Here is a 25,239-nt window from a genome sequence, read left to right on the forward strand (position 1 = left end):
GTTATACAATTGCATAGTTGTATTAATTCAGAATGTGTATAATAATTTACACAATTTACCTGACGTATGCATGCAATTTTGTAATTATTTACGCAATAAAGTTTATTATTATTATAGATAAGGGAGTAAAGTGCTATGCTTGTAAGAGAAGTGCGTTGCAAGACTTACCTTTGGTGTTTAGTTGTCTTTAGTCAACAAGATATAATTTCCGCACACATTCTATTGTAACATTTAAAAGTAATAATAAAGAAACTTCTTAAATCATGAAACTGAAGATGTCATAATATTTAAGAGCTTACGCTGTTTAGGGTTAGAATTTACAAAAAAAAATATGGATTCAGTATATATTATTTATTTGAACACGACCAACCCTGATATTTATGATTAAATAATTGGCAATATCAAAGAATTTTCAAACTTTTACCCAAATAATTTTTGTTGGTTTTTTACGCGATGTCTTTATGCGGAGGTATTCATTATCAAATTAAGGAAAACCCGTCAAAAGACTCCCAGAGCGTTTGGTCGATTACACAAACGGTTGTAGATACAAATTTGAAGACAAGTAATTATTCTGTTAACTGTATACATTTGGGAATTGGGACACAAAAGTATGGTAACGGTTAGGAAATATCTGAAACATCTATTTTGAATAATCAGTCTTTATAAGGGTATTTAAAAAGCTTAAAAGAACCACAAGACCTAATTACTGTGGTATACTGTGGTACCTATCACCGGTGTTCAAATTAGACAAAGTGAAGTTATACATTGTACTTTTGGTTTGATTTCTGCATTTTAATATTGGGTTGATTCCCAAGTGGAAGTCCAAGCGATGGTTCTGGCAACAATTCACGAGAACAATTGTGTACCTAATAAGACAATGAGAATACCTCTCCTTCTAGATTATACTATATTTGTAGTCGGGGGTCTCTGATATCGAAACAATGTGAAGACTTCTGAACTTTTTTGTCGCTGACTTTTCTTCGATCTCTTTAGACGAACATGACTCCAGATTCCAGGAGTCAGGTCTGCGACAGCGTCAGATTCCAGACGCTGCTGCACTAAGAGGACCGTAAACTATAGCTAAACTAAAAATTTACATAATTTACTATAATGAAAAGTTAACTAAAACCCTCAACTAAAGCATTACAAAGAGGGAAAATAATATGGATGAAAGAATAAATTAATAATTTATATGAAAAAATGAATGTAATAGACAGATCAATGGAAGAAATTAAAAAAGAAATCAAATAAACATTTCCCCTAGTTAGTATTGAAGAAATTGATATTAATACACATAAATGGATCAGACCTATAATTTTGAAGAAAAACAAGTTCATCTTAAGGAGATTAATACATTTATTAACTCACAGGAAGACAATAATTCAAAACACTATACACACTATTTGATGATAATGAAGACTTCTGCCCAAGAATAAAAAAACTTATCATCCATCCAATTTAATGGTGATGTGGTGGCCTTATTATACAAATCACTCAAATATAATATAAACCTTGATCATAAAGTACAAACAATCAACGAGGATCTAATCAATAATTTAGAAACAGCCATAAATAAAACAGACACTGAAATCCAAGAACCTTTCCGATAGAATATTGACAATGAATTAAACAAAAATAATTTAAAAGTACAAAATCTAAAATCAATTAAAACGTCTAACAATGATATGACGTCAGTAACATCCATAACAAAAAAACTAAAAGAATATAATTGTATAATATCAAAGGCTGACAAAGGGAATACTGTAGTAGTTATTGACAGTTTCTTTTTGACAACGATCATGCAGCAGTACATGGCAGTAATACTGAATTATTTAAATAATAATAATCGTCTACTAAAAACTTAATTGAAAAAATTGAAAATTTGGGGCGGTTCGGACCCCTTGAACCCCCATGTCCTTGCCCTCAGGGTATGATGTATTCCAAAATAATTCTTCTTTCAATAGTCCGCAAGGTGTTTTTGGATTCTAGAGGAAAATGTTTTCACGAGTATCAACTTGGATGATAAGTAAAATACAAATTAAATATTGACTAAATTTAATATCCTCCTTTTCAAGTACCTCATGTTTTCGTTACTAATGCAATTTTAGAGCTAATTCGCTCAGATTTCCACGTCGAACGCCAGGAACTATATAAGATATGATCATAACAGTAAGATAATGGTGCAAACATTTGGAAATCTGGAATTTCATAAATCGACGAGACTGCGAATCAATCAGTAGTCTGGAGATACGGACCGCCTGGAGATGAAGTTGAGTCCAGACGGGCAACTGCATGTTTCTGCGCCATCAAGCTGTCAGTCCGCCTCATCGCTGTCAGACATGAGATGACATTTTTTATCTTGAAGGCTCAAAATCGATAATGACAACTCTATTCAACATTCAGTCAGAGTGACAGAAGTCTCGCATTCTATCCTAGAAAACACGACTATCTCAGTATATTTGAACTATAAATTGGAATTATCTATATTTGAATTATAAATATGTACTTGAACTCTTATCAATTGAAACCAACAAGTCAGATCAACAAGTCTTTCTATTCAAATATCGTATACCTTTCTATTCATTCCGCCTAATATAACGTTTTCAAGGATAGTATAAAGATTTGTACGTGGTTTCCTTGTATGAAAATTTGTAAAACTTTCAATCGTGGAACACAGATTATGGCATTATAATATTTACGCTTTAAACTATTCGACTGTAGTGAAACTAAATTCAGTTTTTCGTATAAGAACAATGTGGGTTTTCGTATCATGCAATTGTGCGCCCCTATTGTTGATTGTAGTTTTATGGCAGATGTCTCATTTTGGATTAATACAAGTCGAAACACAATTTTGTATATCTTGTAAAGCTATAATTTTTAACATTTAAATGATGAAGAAAATATTTCGAGATATGTTCTGAATAACCCATAAATAAATCGATAAACTAAAAAAAACATTTCAATGCGTATCAGCCTTGATTCGTACACAAAATGAAGAGTTTTCATAATATCTTTAAAATGAGACATTCTACAATTCTAAGATTTAAATTGACTCGTAAAAGTGCATGATGTTTAAAATTGTTCTTAAGGGCACTAAAAAAAATGGCCGCCATTACAGACGTCTGCCCCTTGTCCATAGCAAGCACAACAATTCCGACTCTTGGAAAGAACTTTGAAAAGGGTAACTTTGAAAATCCTTCCAAAACCCCACCATGATCCACCCACAACTTTTACGCCATGATTAATCGCCATTACAGGCCTCTGCCCCTTGTCCATAGCAAGCACACAACAATTCGGACTCTTGGAAAGAACTTTGAAAAGGGTAACTTTGAAAAATCCTTCCAAAACCCCACCATGATCCACCCCAACTTTTACGCCATGATTAACCGTTATTATAGGTTTACTGTTTTATAGGGCATATCTAGGATTATTCAAAACACAGTTATGAACTGTTTAATGCTTCTCGTTTATTGCAAAATGTGCAAAAGCCTCTGGACCTCCAAAACCTCATATATCGAAATTGTACATTTTTCATCATGCGTAGATGTGTATTTTTTTAAGCTGACTAACCGAACATTGATGTTTACTTCCTAGTAAACTACGGTGTATATTTTCTTCTATTCAGGTGCAGTGTTTGTGTTTCTCGATATAAACTTCCTTATATTTGGCATGTGAGAACTTTTTATGAAATGCGGGTTTCGAAACACGTATTGTTAGTGTGAAAAAGCCACAGTAATGTGAGCTATTTCCTGTACATTAGTAATTTAAAAAAATAAATATGAAGTAGTAAAAATTGTAAACTACCAGCGCATTTATAATTTACATATTATAATTTATTAACATATTGTAAATTCGCAAGTACTGCAATCATATGGAAAACTCCTTTCCCCCCAAACGGACGTTTTTGGGTACTTCTTAAATATTTTTAGTGGCGGATGTTCAATTCATTAAATGCAAAACAATTTATGATTTTAAATACAGATTACTAATCATATCAGCAATTTTGACCCAAAATTGGTAGGAAATTACTTCTTCCAAGAGTTTATACATAACACACAAGTAAATGAATAGTATCTAATTAAAATTATGTAGGACATATCACTCCTTGATCGGACTTTCAATTCAATACCGTTTTGCGTTGTTATTAACATTTAACAATGCCTGTGTGCGATAAACATAACCTTGAAAAGATTGTGTGCGGAAACAATGATTGACTATCGTACATAATGTCTTGTTTTGGTAAAAATTTAGAATAATACTATAAAGAAATAAGTAATTTATGTAGTAATAAACAACTATATGTTCAAGTTAAAATAAATGTGTGTAGTTGTGTTTTTATAGCTTGTAATTTTTGTACAGTTGTTACAAACTTATTTTGTTGCATTGAAAATGCTTCTTTAACTTAAAAACATTGCATTCTCACGTTTAATGTATTGAAATGATGTGTGTTGCATTTATTGATTAGGCTATCGATATGTTTGCTTTAAATAATGAATTAAAACGCAACAATATGCTTGAATCTCATTTTGAAACTTTTAGACATTAGGTTGGGTTTTAATATCATTTTTGTATTTTTCAAAATCCTTGATTATTTATGCTGATATGTTAGAAAACATTAAATGAAGAACATATTTAATCAGGGTCCATAACTGAAGGGTTTAATAAATGTTAATTGGCAAATTACGTCACAAGTTGAAAATTGAATGAGGGGGGGGGGGACAAAAGTCAAAACTCTGCCCCGGCTGACAAAACCTTAGGACGCTTGTTGATCAATATTTTTTAAGCTTTAAATCATGGTCCTATATGAATAATGATGCAATGATGCTAAGTCAATTATTACGAGAAAAAGCTGATTTCTAAAAATAAAAAATAATTAAATTAATTTTTAAAGTCTCGAGTTGCAAATGATAATAATGTGGGATGAAACATATATTTTTATACGGTTCAGAGTGGCCCACTTGCCCCGTTACTGTTTTTCTAGCTTGTACTCTCGATGAAAATGGGTAAGGTTTTTGAGAATTAATGACATTTATTACACTTTTACAAAAAATTTGTATTCTGTATGAGTTTCTTAAATAAAAGCCAGCCTTTTGCTCTCGCTTGTTTTCCTAGGCCTGAGAAAATAATTTTCGTTACTTGGAAAATCCAATCTGATCCCCATGTCTTATTTGGGTACAAATCCCGACTCACAGAAATTGATATATTATGGTGACTTGATTTGGTATGGCATGTGAAATAATTCTACATTTACTAGAATTGTTGCCTGACCCCTTTCATAGTAGGGATATGCCGAAAGGACTGGAACTAGTTCCATCGGAACGTTCCGGAGCCGGAAAGGACCTGGAACAATGCACTTCTTCGGAATTCCATGTTCTGTCGGAACGGTTTACTAAACATGCCAAGAAGTTCCAGGCGTTCCAACTCTCTTAAACGGAACGACCAGGCCTGCATGTTCCATTTCCGATCTATCTTACAGGTATGGCAACATTTCAAGTTGCAACCTATCGCTCTACTGAATTATTTAGTGATATAGTTTGATATTGACAGTGGTTACTAATCCTTCACGATTCCAGAAATATTAGACCTACATATCGTACTTGTTGTGATGTAAAATATTTCTTTTCATTACCAATACTGTCAGAAACTTTATGAGGGGATATTGGGACATCTACAAATTTAAAATATTTTGCATCTCAAATATAATCATCAAAGTAAAATGCTACGTTCCGGAACGAAATCGGTCAGGAATAATGTGGACAAGAACCGGTCGGAACGGAATGCTTGGAACTAGAACCATCTCGTGGAAGTAGTTCTCACACCGGGAACGTTACATTCAAAACCATTCCACTTCCGGAACGGTCTGGCGTAACTCTATTTCATAATATTTATTATTATTTATATTACGACTAAACAATTATTATTTTTTACGCAACTTTTCTCATCCACGGTGGATGACGAGATGTTCCTTAGACCCCTTAGTTTCCTCCTGTTCCTTAGTTTCCTTAAAGGTGGTAGTATGGCGGTGTTAGCTTAATGTGTTTCAAAGCACAATATGAAAATTGTAATTTGAACAAAATGACTAATTTGAAAAAGCGAGAAACACCTGAAAGGAAATTCCTAAGCAGCTTAGTGTTGCTATCATTATATTAAAACTGGAAGTTTAAAAGCATGTACGGCAGTCTGAAAATCAAAATCTTCAGATCCATACTGCGTCGAAACATTGCTTACACAGTTGTATCTTCTGGAAATATCTTCATTCGTCAGATGTTAAACTGAAACACCGAAGGAAGTGTTCTAAAGTTAGAACACCTACTCCTAGAGTTATAATTTACTAGTAGAGTTACTAGTAACATTAAAGAGTTGTCTTCTACCTTTTCCATCCTACTAAACAACAATCAGTCAATTTCAAGAAAATCGGTGAGACCTCATGCATGTCTTTTTTATAAGCTCATGGTTAATTGATATTTAATAAAACTCATCTTCTACAGCCCATTTAAAAAAGGTTTCTTCTTTATTTTCATGAGTATTCATAAAAGAAAGAGTGCATTAATCAGTAGACCTGCCTAAGCAGTGCACTATCTCATAATTATCTTGCGCACAAATTTATCACTCCTTCTACACTAAACAAAGCATTATTATCGTTGACGTATTTGTCGTTAATTGTATAACAGTAGCAAATAATCTAATTAGCTACTCAAAGTAATCGAAACATAAATAATTGATTACTTTTTATCAACTTATTACATTTTTAACATAAGCAAACATTACCTGTGGGGCTAGGAAGAATTTCGTTTTATCGGTCTGCGTATCTGCCCGATATTCCGAGAACTGATATAGACTACTTGATAACGTACCTTCAGCAAAGCGTGTTACAAGAAACGTTGTGCCTTGTACAACTTGTTTACGACGTACCTTACCTTACCTTGTTTAACGACATTGTAAATTTAGTTGAATAATTAAAATTTGAGACTACCATTTCTATCTAAGTTACGATCCTATAAGGATAAAATTAAATTGTTTCAAAACATTAAATTTTTATGGAAGTGCTTGTGACTTTCTAGGTGTTTTATAACGTTATAAGGGTTCCTTCAAAATTTCTAAAGAGTAAACACAAACACACCAAAGTTGTATGGTAACAATTTCTAATAAATTAACCTCCAAAACTATAATCTTTGACTTAAAAGAGAAAATCTTGTATCCATATGAGGATTGTGTGGCAGAAATTTTGTTTACAAAAGCCACAAGTTGTCATCGGTGACGCGTAAATTAAATAAATAGTTTCTTTTTTCTTAAATCTTCTTTTCTTGCTAGACAGAATGCAACCACAAAGTTTCAAGTGGCAATGAATTTTAGCATTGGAAACAATATTTTCTCATAAACTGTCTTTTAATCAAAGCTTCAGTTGATTTTAGATAGGATTAGTCAAAATTACAGTTGAATTTGATTTTCTACCTAATGTGTGGAGATAGGAATATATTTTTAATAGGAGAGGCCAACCTCTATTATGCCTTATTTTGCCCGTCCTCATGGGCCACTGGCCTGTGCGAGGATTTTATCAAACAGAATAAGGAGAAGAGTTGATACAGTACAAGTCGATGGTACTGGTAAAAAATGGTACAGTCACAGACAGAATTTGAACCCACGCTGTCTCTAAGTCCAACGTCTTAGACCGCTCGGCCATTGGGACTCCCAAACGAACAACGTGATCCAACGATGCTGTATGATCGTTAGAAACCCAATAAGAGGAAGAAGATTAAAAACATAAGAGGATCATACATCCAGGACCGCCCAATCCTCTATTAGGGGTACAAAGGGGATAAGATGCCCCAGGCCACAAAGTCGAGGGGATACATGTGAAATAAGAAAAAAATAAGTGTGAAAATATTACAATTTTTTTGGATTTAAAACACAATAAAGGTTAAGACTGTACTATAAAAAAAGTTTTGTGTGGTGTATGATCCCCCCTCCCACGTGTTAGTGATTTTGCTTGTGACTATGGTTCCAGTACTTTTTTACCCCCTTCCCGTTCCCTTGCTCTCCCGCTTGGCTTGCAATACGTCTGCTTTCGCTGCTCTCAGTTTGCAACACTAAACCTTCTCTAATTGTACTCATTTTATTGGAAGACGCAAAAGACATAAAAATTTGTCCTCTAGTAAGAGGAAAAATTGCAATTAAAAGCTATAGTGAATGCTAATTATTTCTGGGCAAACATTATCCTTAAAGAGGAGTACCAAGTCGTAATTGTAAATTCGACTATCACCAAGTTATCTTTTTATGGAACCCTCCAATTAGTAAGATGGTTGATATCAGCCGTTATCTTGAAAATATCCAGAGAAGTAAAGCATCAGAAGACTTTAGACCTATTACATATCTTGGAGATGTCTTAAAGGTGTGTGCTGGCAAAATAGTAAGCTCAATTCTTGAGTAAATCAGATCAGATCGTAACAGCAAAATATGATGATATGTCTCAAAAAGAGCTATTAGTTTAAATTTTAGGTATGTAATACAAGTTATGAATATATCATGAAGAGGGCTGGGAATTTCATAGAAGATTTGCAAAATTGAGCATGCAAATTGATTTGCAACTTTGAATAAAAAGAGTTGAAATAACGGATCAAATAAAACGTATTCTGAATTTTGGTTATAGTTCAACTTATTTTGATGTTAAGGAATAATGCCTCTAAACGATAATTAGGTTTTCAGAGGCCTTAAAACCTCGGATTAAAAGCCAAATACTGGTACTGCAGTAACAATAGACTTAAAGTAATAAGACATGAGGTGTTCAAGCGGCGATCGCAAATCGTGATTAGATTTACTAATAAGAACTAATGTGAATACTGCTAAGAACTTAATACTAATAGGAACTGAAAATTCCACTGTGGATTACCACATTACGATACGTCGATTTCTTTAACGCATGAAATAAATACTTAATAATAAACATTTTAATCATTGCCAACATAACAGTGATTTGCTCTAGTTAGACGACAGTCAATTGTCGAGGAGAAGTGAAAGTGAATGCAGTAAGGCTTTGTTGCTATTATGTGCATCATCGAAATTACGCCACCTGAGGTTTTAAACTGTGCATAGCGTAACGGACCGGGAAGTCAGGGTACGCATACCCGTCTCTCACAGTCATCATCCCTGTCACCGGTATCTCGTCCACCACTGCTGTCACCTTTCCGTGAACAGCTCGTCATCAAAGTCAGCTTGCTGACGTCATATCTCTACAAATCCACAGGTTTAAATCTATCCTGAACAACCGCTGCTAACCGGAAGAACTCATTCGCCTACGTCACTGGAAGCGAAATTTTAATACTGCACTCGAAGACTAAAATGAATCTTTTTCATTTCCACATGCAGAGTTTATATGGAAGAGACATCAGAATGTGATTCACCTTCGGATATGTCCCTGACCGTAACCTGAAATTACTGATAGTCCCATTGTGTAGTGAAAATGAATATGGAATAAAAATTACGTTAAGAAACTTATGCTGTGTTTAATCCACTTCCCCACTTCGCCATACACATCTAATGTGGAGATTGTTAAATTGTAAATGTATTTATTAAGATTTCAGAACGGAAAACTCCTTAATGAAGAATAATTAAATTGGGAATTGTTTTTTATTTTTGACAAGTTCCATAAACATTTACCGTAGCAAAGTGTTGTTACGTTTTCTGCCCCATTTGGTTTCCAGAGCGTTAAAACATTTGAGTAATTTTGAAAATCTATTTGGTGTTACTGAGATCTGGGATTGATCTCGTTTCTGCGGAAAACAAGTTCGGCTTCCCATTAATTTTACTTAGCATTCTCCGCATTATTTTTCACAGCCTTGTAGAGGTTTCCAACTGAGCAAAGAAACTGCGAAGGGTTCGATTTTATATTAAAACCTGTATTCAGTAAGCCTACCAAGCATCAAGCAGAACCAAGAATAGAATTTTGGTGAACACAAGATTAGGTGTTTTTCGAGGATACGTAGGATTTTTAACTCGGTCCAATTGGACACGTCTACTAAGAACTTGATTTCTGCTGTTTAGAAATCAAGTTCTTAGAATTTCTTTTGATAGCTACCCTGTTATCGACAGGGGTAGATCAAAGGTTACCTGGTATAGGTCTAATAAAGTCGGACATCAGAAAACAATTCGTATGCTTGGAAGATTTAACACGAGCTGAAGCCAAAAATCTCACTTGACCTTTTGGTTTTGGCTGAAAGGAAATTTGGACTAATATTAACAGTGCAGGTTGTAGAAAGCTACTAAAATTATTAGCAACATACCCTATCTCGCCGCTTAGTAGTTTTATGCATGGCCAGGGCAAAGGATTTCCGATCGGTAGGGAGTACTGAATCTAATGGCAAATTCTCACTTTTAGAATACCATCGTCCATGACAAGGGACAATCGTGATCGTGCACAAACGGCGTGACGATCGCTCGCTATTTATTTGACACACCGGTCGTTATAGTAAATGACCCCAAGGAAGATTTGATTGAGAAATCAATTCGTGATTTTTTTAGCTCTTATAAATCACCTGGAGGGAGCATCAAATGCAAGAAGTGAACCCAAGCAGCACAGTAAGCTTTGCTTTTAATTTGCTACAAACTTATTTCGCTGAGCAGGTAAGCTTTGAAATAAGATCTGGGAACATAGCCTGGTTCAAAGACTAACATTTCCAGCTAATTAGCTTGTTCCAAGCTTGGAATTATCTACAGTCTAAAGAAAATGGTCTTTCAAGTTTAAATATTAAGTCTAGGATAAGCTCATTTCCACAAGCTTATTCTGATCTTGGAATACTAAGCCTAAAGCTCAGGCCTTGGAGTTTTGTTTCAAAAATTGTGTATTTATTAAAACAATAACAAATTAGGGGAAATTTATCATGCCATATTTTTAACCCTTTTGTTGATTTTTCCCAGGGAAAATATTGTCATCGATTAAAAAATCGAGATTTTCTGCTAATACCATGCAAATCGCCTCTCGGTTTCAGGACAATCAGGCATATATACCCTTGTCCTCAAAATTGGCTAGAATCTTCTGGAGCGTCTCCTTCAAGTGAATCAGACTGCTTATACTTTAGGGAGAACATTAATAGGTCGATAAGGTAAAGAAATCACTAGTGGGACAAGTTATTTGTACGATACCCTCACAATATAACATATCCACGCGATCCTTGAAACGCTGTATAAATCTAATCCACAAACCTTTTCATCGGCCACGTTGGACAGAGGTGACAAGGAACTCTCCGCTTTCTGTTCCGAGAACGAACTAGGAAAGGAGCTGAACTGTGCCACAGGCCTGGCTGATGAATGTAGGTGAAGGCACAGATGCTGGGTCCGATGGATGGCGCTGTCAGTACTTAGTTTGCGTCATCAGTAGGCCTATAACTCACGTCGGTCATAATCGCTGCCTAATTCGCTTTTCCTTTCGTAATTATCACACGTAACTATCTATCTTTACAGTAACTGTTGCATGTGGTAATGTATCCAAACAAATAGTTCTAGATGAATTTTACTGAAAATTAATCTGTTTTATCGCTACACTCGTGATCCCTTTTCTAATAGTCTATATGAACCAGTTTTTTTGTCATCCTTACTTATTGGTAAAGTCACACATATTATTGTCACATTCATTTTCAGGCACTATGATAAAACCTAAGTAATGTCTTATTCGGAATTACTACAGCCAATAAATGAAGGTTATTGCAGTGGCAATCTTCTAATATAGAGCTGTTAACTCTCAATAAAGTGTACTTATACATTTTTAATTATTATTATACATTATACCTCACATAACGTAGCTATGTTAGGAAGGGTTGGTTGAATTGAATTATGAGTTTAGCTCCAGTTTACCTTTCTTTCATTGCAGCGTCTGGTATCTGACGTTGTCTCAGACTTGACTCCTGGACAGATACCAGACGCTGCAATAAAAGGAATGTGTACTGGAGCTAAACTCAAAACTCAATTGAATCTTCTTACCATAGCTACGTTACGCGTAGAAAACTCGGTTACTCCACCATGCTTAGAGATCGTGTCTATCACATCGTAGTGCACTCAATTGTGTACCTGATGAGACAATGAGACTACCACTTCAACTATTTATGGGTGTCTTTGATGTCGATTTGAATGTTTCGTTTTGAGCTTCTTCGCCGTCGACTTTCTTTGGATCTATTCAGACGAACAGACTCTAGATTCCAGGAGTAAAGTCTGAGACAGCGTTAAACGCTGCAATAAAAGGAAGATGAACTGAAGCTAAACTCAAAATTCAACATAATACTTGTTAACTACTTCCATATTTGAATACTTCTCACCATGCCGGAGACTGCAATGTAAAACTGTTTGCTAACGCTCGGCCAAATGTAATAGAGTGAATTGCGCCATCATGAAACTCGATGTTGGCTTTATGGAAGTGCTCAATGCAAACTTTTAAGTCTATAGATCAGTTCTTTTTTGAGATGTCGATCGGGCAGACAGGCAAACAGATAGACGGACAGAAATGAAGTATTCCAGTCCCAAGAATTCATTAATGCTCACTCAGCAAACCATTTAGCTCTCTTCTTCACACTTGGATTTTCCGTCTTCGAGTTCCCTTTCACGTTCGAAATATGGTAGGGCTACTCCTTTTACATCTTTTTATAGCTCTGTGAAATCTATTATCTTTTCTGTCTTTAAAACTGTCTGTGAGGTTTTTGCAGTTAGTTTAAATATGATTATTACAAAAGTATCCCGGTTCATAACGCGTCAGAACATTTATAAACAATAACCATTTCGGTCACATAAATAACAATCTTTTAGCTGTAAGAGGAAACTTTCAGTCTCGTACATTATCTCACGTTGATTTATGCACTGCGAGGCGTGCTTTCTTTCCTCTGTTAAGGATGATGAGGTCTTATAATACAATACTCTTGGGTGGGTCCGACATTCACATTCACCATGGCAGCTTGAATGTTTAAGAAAAGATTAAGCCATTGTTGTCTTGAGATCCGTAGCGTTCTCCATAGGTTGCTCCCTGGGTTGTTTTGTTTTCTATGTGGGTTAGTGTGTATTTATTTATTACTATAATATTATATTTATTAAATTGGAACTATAATATATTTATTACATTGCTACTATATTATTTTATTATATGACACTAATTACTATTATATTGTTTTTTTATAAACATTTATTCTTATTAACTAGTTTTTAAAGGTTGTATTTATTATTATTTGTCTGCCAGAAGTGAAGACAGTGTAATATGTAAGGACTTTATAACTCAAGCCACTGATGTATGTTATGGAATTTTTGTGAACTGCTGTAATACTCGTATTATTTGGGTAAACCTGTTTTGTAACATGTAAATAAAATAAACAAATATAAACTATTATTTTGTGTCTGGCGATTGGTTTAAATCTGTCAAAGTAAGAAAAATGTAATACGATGAAAACTTATTGTTTGACATTTTTTACCTTTTAAATAACCTCCTATTGTTATATTCCCCAAATTAACGAGGCTAAATTTCCATTTTATTCTTAAGAAAAATTCCTCACGTGGTTTTATGAAAAACTGGATGTTAATGTTATTAAAATTATTTTTCGTTGTCTAGTCTACATTTGTACGTATAGTTATGAAAAATGACAAGTGTGTGTGTGTGTGTGTGTGTGTGTGTGTGTGTGTGTGTGTGTGTGTGTGTGTGTGTGTCGGAACAGTTAATTATTGCGTATGATTTAAAGGATTTCAAGTTTATAACGCTCCAAAACATTTATTTCATAAATACAATAATTTTTAAGTCTATGAATAACGGTTCCGTTTCCTAGCTTAAGCTGTAACCAAACGCATGAAGCCAATATTCGATAGCACGAAAAATCAAGATCGAATACGTTAAATGGTATACCATATGAATGGCAGTACAGTACCATAGATTATACCACTAGTCGAGTACTAGGAACAATTACGGCCCCAGAACAGAACCCTGTGGCACTCCTACACACGAGGTGAGAGGTCAGAGGTGACATTACCATTAAGGCCGCGAATACAGGAACACATTAGCGATCATCACAAGGTAAGCATTATCAGACTATGAGCAAGGCTAATCCTCATAAACGTTGCTGCAGAGCAGCCTGTGACATATGTCGCCAAAATCTCTAGGTGATTCCAATAGAGACTCGGCTCATGTTAGCGTTGTGGTAATACTCACTATTAGTCTTGTAACATACATTGCAAATACAGTACCAACAAATCTGCTCCAAATTCTCCACCCTTTAATAAGAAACCAAACTTGAGGAGGGACCTATATCAAGTCAGTAATGTTGTAAGATTGCTTTAAAGAATCTTTAATTTGTTGGGGAAATTCACCATGTCACAAGTTAGAGAGGATATTGTGAATAGTAAATACCAACAAAGGTGCCCCAAGTCCCCATCCTTTAGTAGAAAAACTCAACAGTAATGTTTTAAGATTACATTACAGAGTGCATTCTTATGGTGAGGAACAAAAAGAATTTACAACACTTATGGTGAGGAATCCATCAAGACACAAGGCTCATCCTTTAGGATGTTGTAACCAACAAAGTCGTCCAGTACTGCTTTAACAAAATAATTTGATCGGACTCAGCCTTTATCACCCATATGCCAGTCATGATTTCATTTCTTGGAGTAGAAAATAGAAAGCAAAATTCTATTTTATAGCCTGGTTAATGTTTTAGTGACTGTATGTAATGTGAATGACGTGACTAGCTCGAGCCCGCTAGCGTGCAGTGGCCAGTGCGGCGACCAGCGGTATTGACGTGGCCACAGTGGCGGCTAGGCGCGGCGATATCAGGTCAGATTAGCCTGTTTAGCATACAGCCCTCACGCCACGGCACCCCAGCCCGTCTACTACACTTTCGGTCTCACTGTTGGGGCAATTTATTCGTGGGAACTCTGTGGTGTATATGGATGTTCCACATCAAAATATTCTCCTCAGTCCAAGCCATCCATTTGTCACAAAATAGGTAGTGCCTGAATCGATGGCGTTGATCATTTAAGGGGAGAAGAAAGCGTGGAATTTTATAAGAACGTGGCACAAATAAAATAGCTATCATATTCCTCATTATAGTTGTTACTCGTTTTTGTAATGAGCTCTTAAGAACACTTTCCTGATTTTCAAATAAAATTAATAAGTAATATATCGTAGTAACCTCCCTATTACACGTAGTAGTTTTGTAATGAGCTTACACTTCCCTGATAGTTTTTATTGTAATGCAGGTAGGCTTACATAGTATATTCCCGTAGCATCCCTGTTACTCTTACTTGTGTTTATGTTTTACTATTTTACTTTATGTTTCTTTTTTAGTTTATAACTGGTTTTATATGTATATAAAATAAAAAACACAACTTTTAAATTGTAATGTTTTTTTTTCAATAATGAATAGCATTTTGTTCGTAAAATCATGTTTATTATGACCTATAGAAAAGTAAAAGCTAATTGGTTTCAGTATATTACCTGTTAGGCTTAGTAGTTAATATCGCAAAAAACCAGCAAGTAACGTTAAAACATGTTTTTCTTTTTTATTATTTTTAAAATAATGTTTTTATTGTTTTTGTTTGAAAAAAATGTAATTTTGTCTGATACAACAAGCTGAAAAATAACAAAATACATAGCCGTAAACGAACTAGCCTATCGTCTTCATTTACTGATTTACGAGAAATACTGTCGAATCTACTTAAAAGCCTTTTAAATTAAAATAGAACAAATTAAATTTTTAATAGCAACACATAAATACTGACACCTTAAAGCATATGTAGAAAAAATCAATATGTTAGTTTGTTTATGTGGGCAGAGACAAGCTCAAGAGTTGTTGTGTTTTTTTGACCAGCTCTGCTAAAAAGTTATGTTTTTGCAGTTACGTCACTATGTCTATTGCACGACGAATTGTTGACCATTACTAGCATGAAAACTCACTGTTTCAACAGATGAAGCTTCCAGATGCATAAAATAACATCGTCTGACAAGTTATGGACGGTATCACTACTATTGCCAATTTTCTGCAGGAACCCATGGGAAAATTAGGGGTTCATGGTTGTTTCACAACAAACCGCTTCGTTCAGTGCAGATCGACCAGTATTTGGGTTTTGGCTCATCAAAAAAGTTGCTGAGTAGATTTTCATGAGTACGGCTGAAGTAAACATTAGTCCCCCCCCCCCTCATGAACGAAGTCTAAACTCATGCACGTTATTTTTCATCGTAGCGATATGGCAGACGATATAACTAATACGCATTCAAACAATTTTTAGTTTTGTTGTTAAGTGCATACGTTTTCATTATTTCAACAATGAAGTGCAAAAAAAATTTGTTTTTATTCTGAACAAAAAATTGAAAGATGTAAAAAAGCGATTGGATGCGTCATTCCTCCCATTATTCTACGACGAACAATAAGATCGTAAAAGTGTTTTAAGTTTAACATTGTTCTTATGGAGTGAAATTAATTCCCATTATTCTACGACGAACAATAAGATCGTAAAAGTGTTTTAAGTTTAACATTGTTCTTATGGGGCTAAATTATGATATTAATCAAGACGACTGCCAACACAGCAGGATTAACTCAACTACCCTCTCATTTCACCTAGCATTGGCATGCAGTAACTACTGTTTCAACAGGTGAAGCAAAGCAAGCAAATTAGCTTACACCTGTCATGTAATTTGTCTAGTAAGAATAGCGATTATTCCCAATTTTCGTGTCAATCCAGAAGGTAATTGGGTATTCGTGGTTTGACTCAAAGAACAGCTCCGCTCAGCCCAAACCGACTATTCTCTTTGGTTTTTGACACAACATAAATAGTTCCTGAGTAGATCAATTATTGACCATTAAATTAAAATACCCTACTATTAGCTTACACCTGACAAAGAGAATATTAGTCTTCCCTGTTACATTCAAAATAAGAGAGCCAGTTAAATATACTCCTTGACAAGGCTTCTCGCATTTCCATAAAAAATTTAATATCAATAAAGATTGATGAAAAAATTAGAGGAATAATGATGCTTTTGAAAGGCTAGCTTCCCTGCAAGTGAAAGATCCAGGTCGGATGTACGGCAGAGTGAGTACTTTTTGTTCATTAAAATTTATTGACATCAAATACTGTAGTAATAGTCTGTCTTATGACTCTTATAATAGAGATAGACTGAACTGTATTGTTTGTTTGATATCATTTGGTATTCCAAATATTTTGCCAAAAATGTGTAGTACCTGCACTTTTGAGATGATAACTTAAATAGGTCTTCACTTGATATTGAATTTTAGTGTAATGAAGTTTAAGTGTAATTTTTCTGAACATATAGCGAAACACTTTGTAAATGGGGTTTGTGATAAGACTGTACTTACGGACTATCAAAAAGAAGTGACAAGAACAAAGATTGGTACAGCGAGGTTCTTTACAGAATCGCCTGATCAAAAAGGACCAAAACCCAGTGTGTGTTTTATAATAATAACTTTACAAAGACCGAGGACAAGTTTAAGTCAGTCAGTTTCAACTTTCAATTCTGCGTTGCATTGTTAAACACGCTGCTTACTTAAGCCAACACCACAAATATAATTTTTAGCTGGCTAATCTCCACAAAAGCCGCAAACTCCACATCTAAAAATAATATACCTGGCATTACTACTACTACTATAACGATACATTTTACCCAAAAGCATAGTTGTAACAACAAATCTTTAGAAAGGCACTGGTTGGTGACATGCATTAATTATTTACGAACCTTACCATCACCCTGCAACGCTACAACAGCCATGATGAACCTTGTCTTCTGTCACAACTATCCACCAACCTCTTTGTTGGCAATCCTTTCTACCCAGTTCATCTACACCCTGTTTCATCTATCCTTCACCAAGTACTAATAGTTGTATGAATTCTAAACTCTTCCATACGGCAGTTATTGGACATCTAATTCTGTACGATTTTATGAATCTTACTGCGTCTTGTACGTACTCTAATTCTCTTTAATTTCTCATTATATAAGCTCAAAGTGCGTGGACTTTTTAATAAGTAGTCAGGTTTCATATGAGTAATACACAATAAGTATTTTGAGTGTATTCTACAGTAGAGACCACCAAAAAGTGCAGCTGGGAGAGGAGCCTATTTGGGACGTGATCTTCGAGAAGCCAATGACAACTGAGCGAGGTTGCCAAACTTCTTCCCCGCTGTAACAGTAGCGCCGTGCTCGGTGGCAGTTGACTTGTTGAGTGGCAACGTCGCGCGGGCCTGTCATTCTATTGGTCGTCGCAGACTGATTTCTTTCGTGGCCTACCTTTCCTCGTTTGGTCAGCAGCCACAATGGCATAATAAGGCTCTGTTGCCAGCTATAATACTACTGTGGCCATCATACTCTATATTTCATCGCTTTTTTTGTATACAAATGAAAAAGCTATTTACGTATCAAGGGGGGAGTTTGCCACTATGCCACACTGAGGGAGAAGTTTGACTGGTTCGATGCAGCAATACTCTCGAGGGTGACAAAAATTGTTTTCCCACTGAGAATAATTTTCTCCGTACCTACCTACAGTTTTAATTGATACATCGTATTCAATCCTGAATCACTCACTATTATTATATTAGCAATAAGTACTACCATAGGCACAACTGTTAAAGAATGTTTGTGTTTATTAGGAGTGTTGCAACAGCTGTTTTATTTCACTACTTAGGAGACAAATTTATTTTGTTCCACTAGGCATTAAACACTTTAATTCTTGTTTAGAGGTAGTAAATAGCTTCTGTGTATATCAGTTGAGGGGGAGACGTAATGGCTTTGGGTAATGAATCAGATAGTATACTATTAAAAGAACTTAAATGCTGCAACTGTGACATTGTAAACATATGTTTTAAATGAGTCTTACTTTACGTTGCTTTACCAAAATCTACAATTTTGCTCCTCTACAGTAAAATATTTTATACAAATGGGCAAAAATCCCATGCACGCAGTAATAATTTGTATTCTGATTATTTTATGTTATCGCTGTTTCAAGAATACCACGGTTAGCTCATTCAGAATAAGTGTTTGAACAAAAAGCACATGCTGCTACACATTATTTTTGGTTGTTGTAAAAGCTTTTATGAAAGCTGGCGTTTTCTAAAACGTGATTTCGTAAGTAGGCTATAATTGAGAATGTGTAATAGTTTTCTAAATTTCTAACAAGTTATGAATTCATACATTATGGTAGTTATTTTAAATATATCTCGTACAAGACCACATTCTGGTTAAAAAGTTATAAGTAGTAGCCCTTGTACTTAAAAAAAAACTTGTTTATTATGAAAAATATTTCCCTAAATTATGAGACAAGTTGCCGTGCCTTGGGGTGCCACCCGCATTAGCTGTTATTTACACGCTATCTTAATTAGTACGAACTTCTTTAATTTGTAGAATACACAGCTCACTGACAATACTACCTTCACTGGCACATATATTCAATTCTCAAATGTTGCTTTAAGTTGTCTCCTACGCATCCTTCTAGTGTTCAGCAAAGTTAAATTAACTGATATATAACAACTTGAAACCTATCACAAATAAGAAATTTTGAATCCACAGCAATTTGGATTTGGAATAAAACAGATTTAACATTTGCGCTGTGAAACTTTTTTGCATAAGTGCTGTCGACAGCGCTAAAAGATAGTGCTTGAATATTTCTCCATCTGTCCAAAGACAGTGTACATCATGAAACATTGTGCACCAGTAAAAAAACATGGCGTAAAGATTCTTCCGCACTTTAGCTTACTACTCACCTTAAGGATCGACACATGGGCGAAAACATTATGAAAAACCTTTCAAACAAAATTTAAATGTCCGAAATAGCGATTCTTGCCCTATTGTATTTCTGATCTAGGTCGGGAAATTGATTCGGAGAACCATTGAAAACAAAGTCAATACAATAATTTATAGGAAATTACTTAGTTAGTTAATAAAATTGATCACAATGAAGTATTTCAATGAAGCGAACTTGTAAAAACTCAGTCAAATCCTATAGGTTTTCCTTCTTGAGAATGCTATTCAATGTGACCTGCTGTGTTTGTGGATGACGTTCTCTTAAGAGACTAAGCTCATAAAGATTCTGGGAATATTTCTAGGTAGATGATTGACCAGGAGCGATAACGTTAAAGCGGTTTGTACAGGGGTAACCTCAGGTATATACAATACATCAAGAAACTTAACAAAGTTCTGTTTCCAACTGTCAGAATTATAGAAAATATGAATTACTAGCAGTTACCAGCGGCTTCGCTCGCAATGTTATGTAGGCTTTGCACGTGTATGAGCGCTTCTGGTACGAGTGACATATTTTCAACGCAAATGTAGAGTTTACCTTGCGGTCGAGAAAATCTGTCACAAACTGTATATTTTTGGCCATTTTAATTTACACCGGTCTTAGAATCTATTGTTCCATAGTTGATTTTCCTTGTTCCCCGATCAAGAAAATGTATGTACATACACAAGTCTGAGAAGCCTACTTCCGTCAAAAGACAACTAAGATGGGTTTTATAACAAACAGTCTTTATTAAATTTATAGTTAAAGTTAGATATTAGCTTTGTCTTTTGTATCTGCATGATTACAGTATCAACCGAACACTGAATATTTAAAATTTGCTCAAATGTACAGTTAAAAATATATTTTTGCTAAAACATTTAATTTTTTATCTGGATATTTTATTACTCTGTGCAACTTTAGGAAAGCTTGAAATAAGAAGTATCAAGTGTACTCTATGCTTTCACACTATAAATGTACACAAATTTAAAATAGTGATTACATTTTTTAAACAAGAGGAAGAAAGAAAGACATTTTTTAAACATATAGTTTTGCTGTCATAAAGCAATCGTTTACATAGAACACTTGATTATATTTAACGTGATCTCTTAATTAATATTCCACAATTTTAAAGATCTAGATGAGATTTTTCGCTGCTTTAGAGACCAATGGAGCGTAACCCGTGGGAATGTTCGAAATAAGAATAGGCCTACATTCATACTAGGAACCCTAAGAATGTCCATGTACAATTTCAGTACACTCGGTTGAATAGTTTACACATGAAAGCAAAACAAAAAAAACAAAGGCACTTTCGAATTTATACAATTATTAGGATAGACAATCATTTGGGAAATGTTTTAGAGAATCGGGATTGCTAACTTTGCCTGTACATTCTTGAGGTAATTATGTACTGCAGTTCTCCGTCTGCCATGTTTCGTGATGGGGACGTTCATCAACATGAAGAAGATGCAGACAGAAGCATCTTGTTCATGTTGATGAACGCAGCAACACTCGCTAACGTTATCTCGAACGTGTCTCAACAACTTGGGTTCAAATTAATCAAAAGTATACAAACTTTCAAAAAAAAATTAACTTAAAAATACCTTTTTGATTCAAATGCTTTCTGCTTTGACTACAGTGCTTTTTGAACGGGACAACAAAATAAACAAACGAGGCTTCGTAAACGAGTTAGACTGGAAGTGAATTTAAACAGTCTAGACACTTTTAGAGCGTAGTAACTTTTCAGTCGTACGTAAGTATGTATATTTTTTCGTCGTTATGAAAAGGCAAACTGAACTGTGACACTTGAAATATCTTAGACCGGAAGTAGATTACTAATAAGGCCGGTAGTTGACGCTTTTTGTCCGAAGCAGGCCTTCAAAACCTTGATCGAGGCAACAAGGCAAACTCAACTGTGACACCATAAATAAATTAGACAGGAAGTGAATTTAAACTGTGGGAAAATACATTCTTTCGACCTTTCGTTAATAAGAAGGCGGTAGACATAGGATGTTTCAGTAATACAGATGTATATATTCCTTATCTAGACAACAAGGCAAATTCAACTTGTGGCACTGGGGATGTCTTAGATCGGAGGTACATTCCAAGGGACGTAGACGGTTTTTAACATAAGTAGGTTTCCCTAACGTATATATTCTCTTTATCGAGGCATTAGGAGAGGCAAACTCAACTGTGGCGTCAGAAATGTAATTGATTACAACCAGAAATGCATGCTCCTACACTAACAAAACAAATATATAATAGTAAAAATGTTATTTACATTTTTATTTGTAGAATATTATGTTGTACAACTGTTTCAAGACACAATAAAAATAACCCAAAAAACAAACAAAAATTAACTAAAAATGTTAAAAGGTGGTAAGAGTTTTTTTTTTCAAAACATTTTGATATATTGTTGATTTAAAAATTCAGAGAATTAGAGGAAAAAGTTTTCCTCAAGTATTTTTATTCCAAATTCAATGTTCTATTCTTTTTTGCAGGCAATACCAAACTCTTTGGTGTCAATCCATGATCATTTAGGGTGAGTAACAAGTTTGAACTTGTTTTAGCTTTTCTTTTACCAATTCTTGGGAATCCCTTACGGTATTTACATGTAATCAATACCATGAAAACTGTTCGAGATGTAAAACTCTTATGTTATATGTTCGTCACGAAGCCATGCAAACCTAACGAAAGCCACTCCTGATTCGCGAAACGAAGTGTTCATCTCCAGAGTTTAGCTGATGCTGTAAACCCTGAAGTTTAGCGAAACCCCAGAGTTTTAAACGCACAGACTGCCTATCCCGTGCAGATCTAACGAAACTCTAGAACTTTGTAAACCCCTGACTCGCGAAACGAAGTGTTCATCTCCAGAGTTTAGCTGATGCTGAAAACCCAGAAGTTTAGCGAAACCCCAGAGTTTAAAACGCACAGACTGCCTATCCCGTGCAGATCTAACGAAACTCTAGAACTTTGTAAACTCCTGATTCGCGAAACGAAGTGTTCATCTCCAGAGTTTAGCTGATGCTGTAAACCCTGAAGTTTAGCGAAACCCCAGAGTTTTAAACGCACAGACTGCCTATCCCGTGCAGATCTAACGAAACTCTAGAACTTTGTAAACTCCTGATTCGCGAAACGAAGTGTTCATCTCCAGAGTTTAGCTGATGCTGTAAACCCTGAAGTTTAGCGAAACCCCAGAGTTTTAAACGCACAGACTGCCTATCCCGTGCAGATCTAACGAAACTCTAGAACTTTGTAAACTCCTGACTCGCGAAACGAAGTGTTCATCTCCAGAGTTTAGCTGATGCTGTAAACCCTGAAGTTTAGCGAAACCCCAGAGTTTTAAACGCACAGACTGTCTATCCCGTGCAGATCTAACGAAACTCTAGAACTTTGTAAACTCCTGACTCGCGAAACGAAGTGTTCATCTCCAGAGTTTAGCTGATGCTGTAAACCCTGAAGTTTAGTGAAACTCCAGAGTTTTGTAACGCTCTGACTGCTAATCCCGTGCAGATCTAACGAAACTCTAGAACTTTGTAAACTCCTGACTCGCGAAACAAAGTGTTAATCTCCAGGATTTAGCTGATACTGTAAACCCTGAAGTTTAGTGAAACTCCTGAGTTTTGTAACGCTCTGACTGCTAATCCCGTGCAGATCTAACGAAACTCTAGAACTTTGTAAACCCCTGACTCGCGAAACGAAGTGTTAATCTCCAGAGTTTAGCTGATGCTGTAAACCCTGAAGTTTAGTGAAACTCCAGAGTTTTGTAACGCTCTGACTGCTAATCCCGTGCAGATCTAACGAAACTCTAGAACTTTGTAAACTCCTGACTCGCGAAACAAAGTGTTAATCTCCAGGATTTAGCTGATACTGTAAACTCTGGAGTTCAATTAAACCCCAGAGTTTTGTAACGCTCTGACTGCTAATCCCGTGCAGATCTAACGAAACTCTAGAACTTTGTAAACCCCTGACTCGCGAAACGAAGTGTTACCCTCCAGAGTTTAGCTGGTGCTGTAAAATCTGGAATTTAGTTAAACCCCAGAGTTTTGTACCACTTTGACTGCTGATCCTATGCAGATCTAATGAAAGTCTTAAACTTCATAAAGGCCTGCCTCTCGAAAGGAATTATAATCTCCAGATTTCGGCTGATTATGTAAACTCTAGTGTTTGGTTAAACCCATTACAGCTGAAACATCCCTAAATTTATTTTTATCAAAACTACGTTTTCCATCGATCATCGATATTCTAGTTTATATTTCTCTCGGTTTCTGGTTAAAATGTGTGATTACATTAAATGTACACGTGGTTCTTTGCTAGAAAGTTCAACAAACTATCAGTATAGCACACCCAAATTTGAAATACACGACTAATATTAGAAAAATTATACTTAACTCATTCAACTTAATCTAAATTAACCATTGCTAAATTACGAGGAATTAATCAATACTTTAATTAAGTATTCCTAGTTCCTAATTTGCATTTTCTTTCTATCTGTATTTACTAGGAATACGTTAATAAAGAATACGTCACGTGTTGTGTAACAGTATGCGTTGAAGTTGCATTTAAAATTTGAAGTCTATAAGCTCATTTCATTCTTTAGATGCCCTGCGAACAGACGTACAGTAAAATCTCCCCGACAGCAAAAGAAAAATTCTACCATCCTATCGTGTTATAGGCTTCAAATACGCTCAGCCAAATGTCACGTATGTACATGCGCCATCATAGAGCTCACTCTTATCTGTGCAGAAATACGGTGTTAATGATAATTTAAAGTGTTATGAATAGTTACTGCTAGGGTACATTTTATTTCACATGTTAAAATTACACATGATTTTGTCCGGTCTGATTAAAAACGTATTCATTCTGGTATTTTCTCGTTACCATCACGGTTACCCATAAAGACAATATACAAAATGTTCGCTAACGCTCAGACAAATCCCATAGAGTGACATACACCATCATAAAACTCGATGTTCCCTTGCATAGAAATAAAGCGTCATGCAACATTTCAAACCCTGTTAATTTTCCTGAAATAGTGCGGACAGAAAAATACAATTTCTTCATCCCCTTGATTGATAGGCTTCGCTATCGCTCAGCCAAACAAGGACTGGTTAAATTAAAATACAAATGTTACGCACGCAATACATAGATAATTTATTCAAGTGTATAAAATACAAGGAGCTATGAGGACATTTACACTTTTATGAAGTTTAAGCTATTACACGAATAAAAAAAAATGATATTTTCTCTGATAATAAAAAGTGTATAACATAGGGTGTATCAATCACCTAATTGTAATGACAGTCTTGGGTTTGCTTATTTGTAAAAAACAAAATTTGAGGACTATTTAACTTAGTTTTTTATGTAATTACAGTCGCAGAGACTGCAGTCCTAAAACGATCTGTTTCACTTGTATACATGTTTGTTAGTGCCTGATGACAATCGAGCTGCAATTGAGGCACAAAGCTGTGTAGTTTTAGTGTACAAAATAAGTGAAGGCGTC

At 35.2% G+C, this 25,239-nt stretch overlaps 1 protein-coding gene across 3 annotated transcripts in view; it reads right to left on the reverse strand.

Moving 5' to 3' along the window:
- Window positions 1-25,239, reverse strand: part of LOC124366137 (ejaculatory bulb-specific protein 3-like) — a 101,491-nt gene that overhangs the window by 20,407 nt on the left and 55,845 nt on the right. The window contains exon 1 of one of the 3 annotated variants that reach the window (XM_046822441.1): window positions 11,197-11,338. The exons of the other annotated variants lie outside the window; for them this stretch is intronic. Coding sequence (XP_046678397.1) covers window positions 11,197-11,204 — 8 coding nt within the window. The 5' untranslated portion in view covers window positions 11,205-11,338. Of the gene's footprint in view, window positions 1-11,196; window positions 11,339-25,239 lie in introns of those variants that run through there. 3 annotated transcript variants of the gene reach the window in all.

The sequence above is a fragment of the Homalodisca vitripennis genome, chromosome 7 (assembly GCF_021130785.1).
Source record: "Homalodisca vitripennis isolate AUS2020 chromosome 7, UT_GWSS_2.1, whole genome shotgun sequence".
Classification (NCBI taxonomy): domain Eukaryota; kingdom Metazoa; phylum Arthropoda; class Insecta; order Hemiptera; family Cicadellidae; genus Homalodisca; species Homalodisca vitripennis.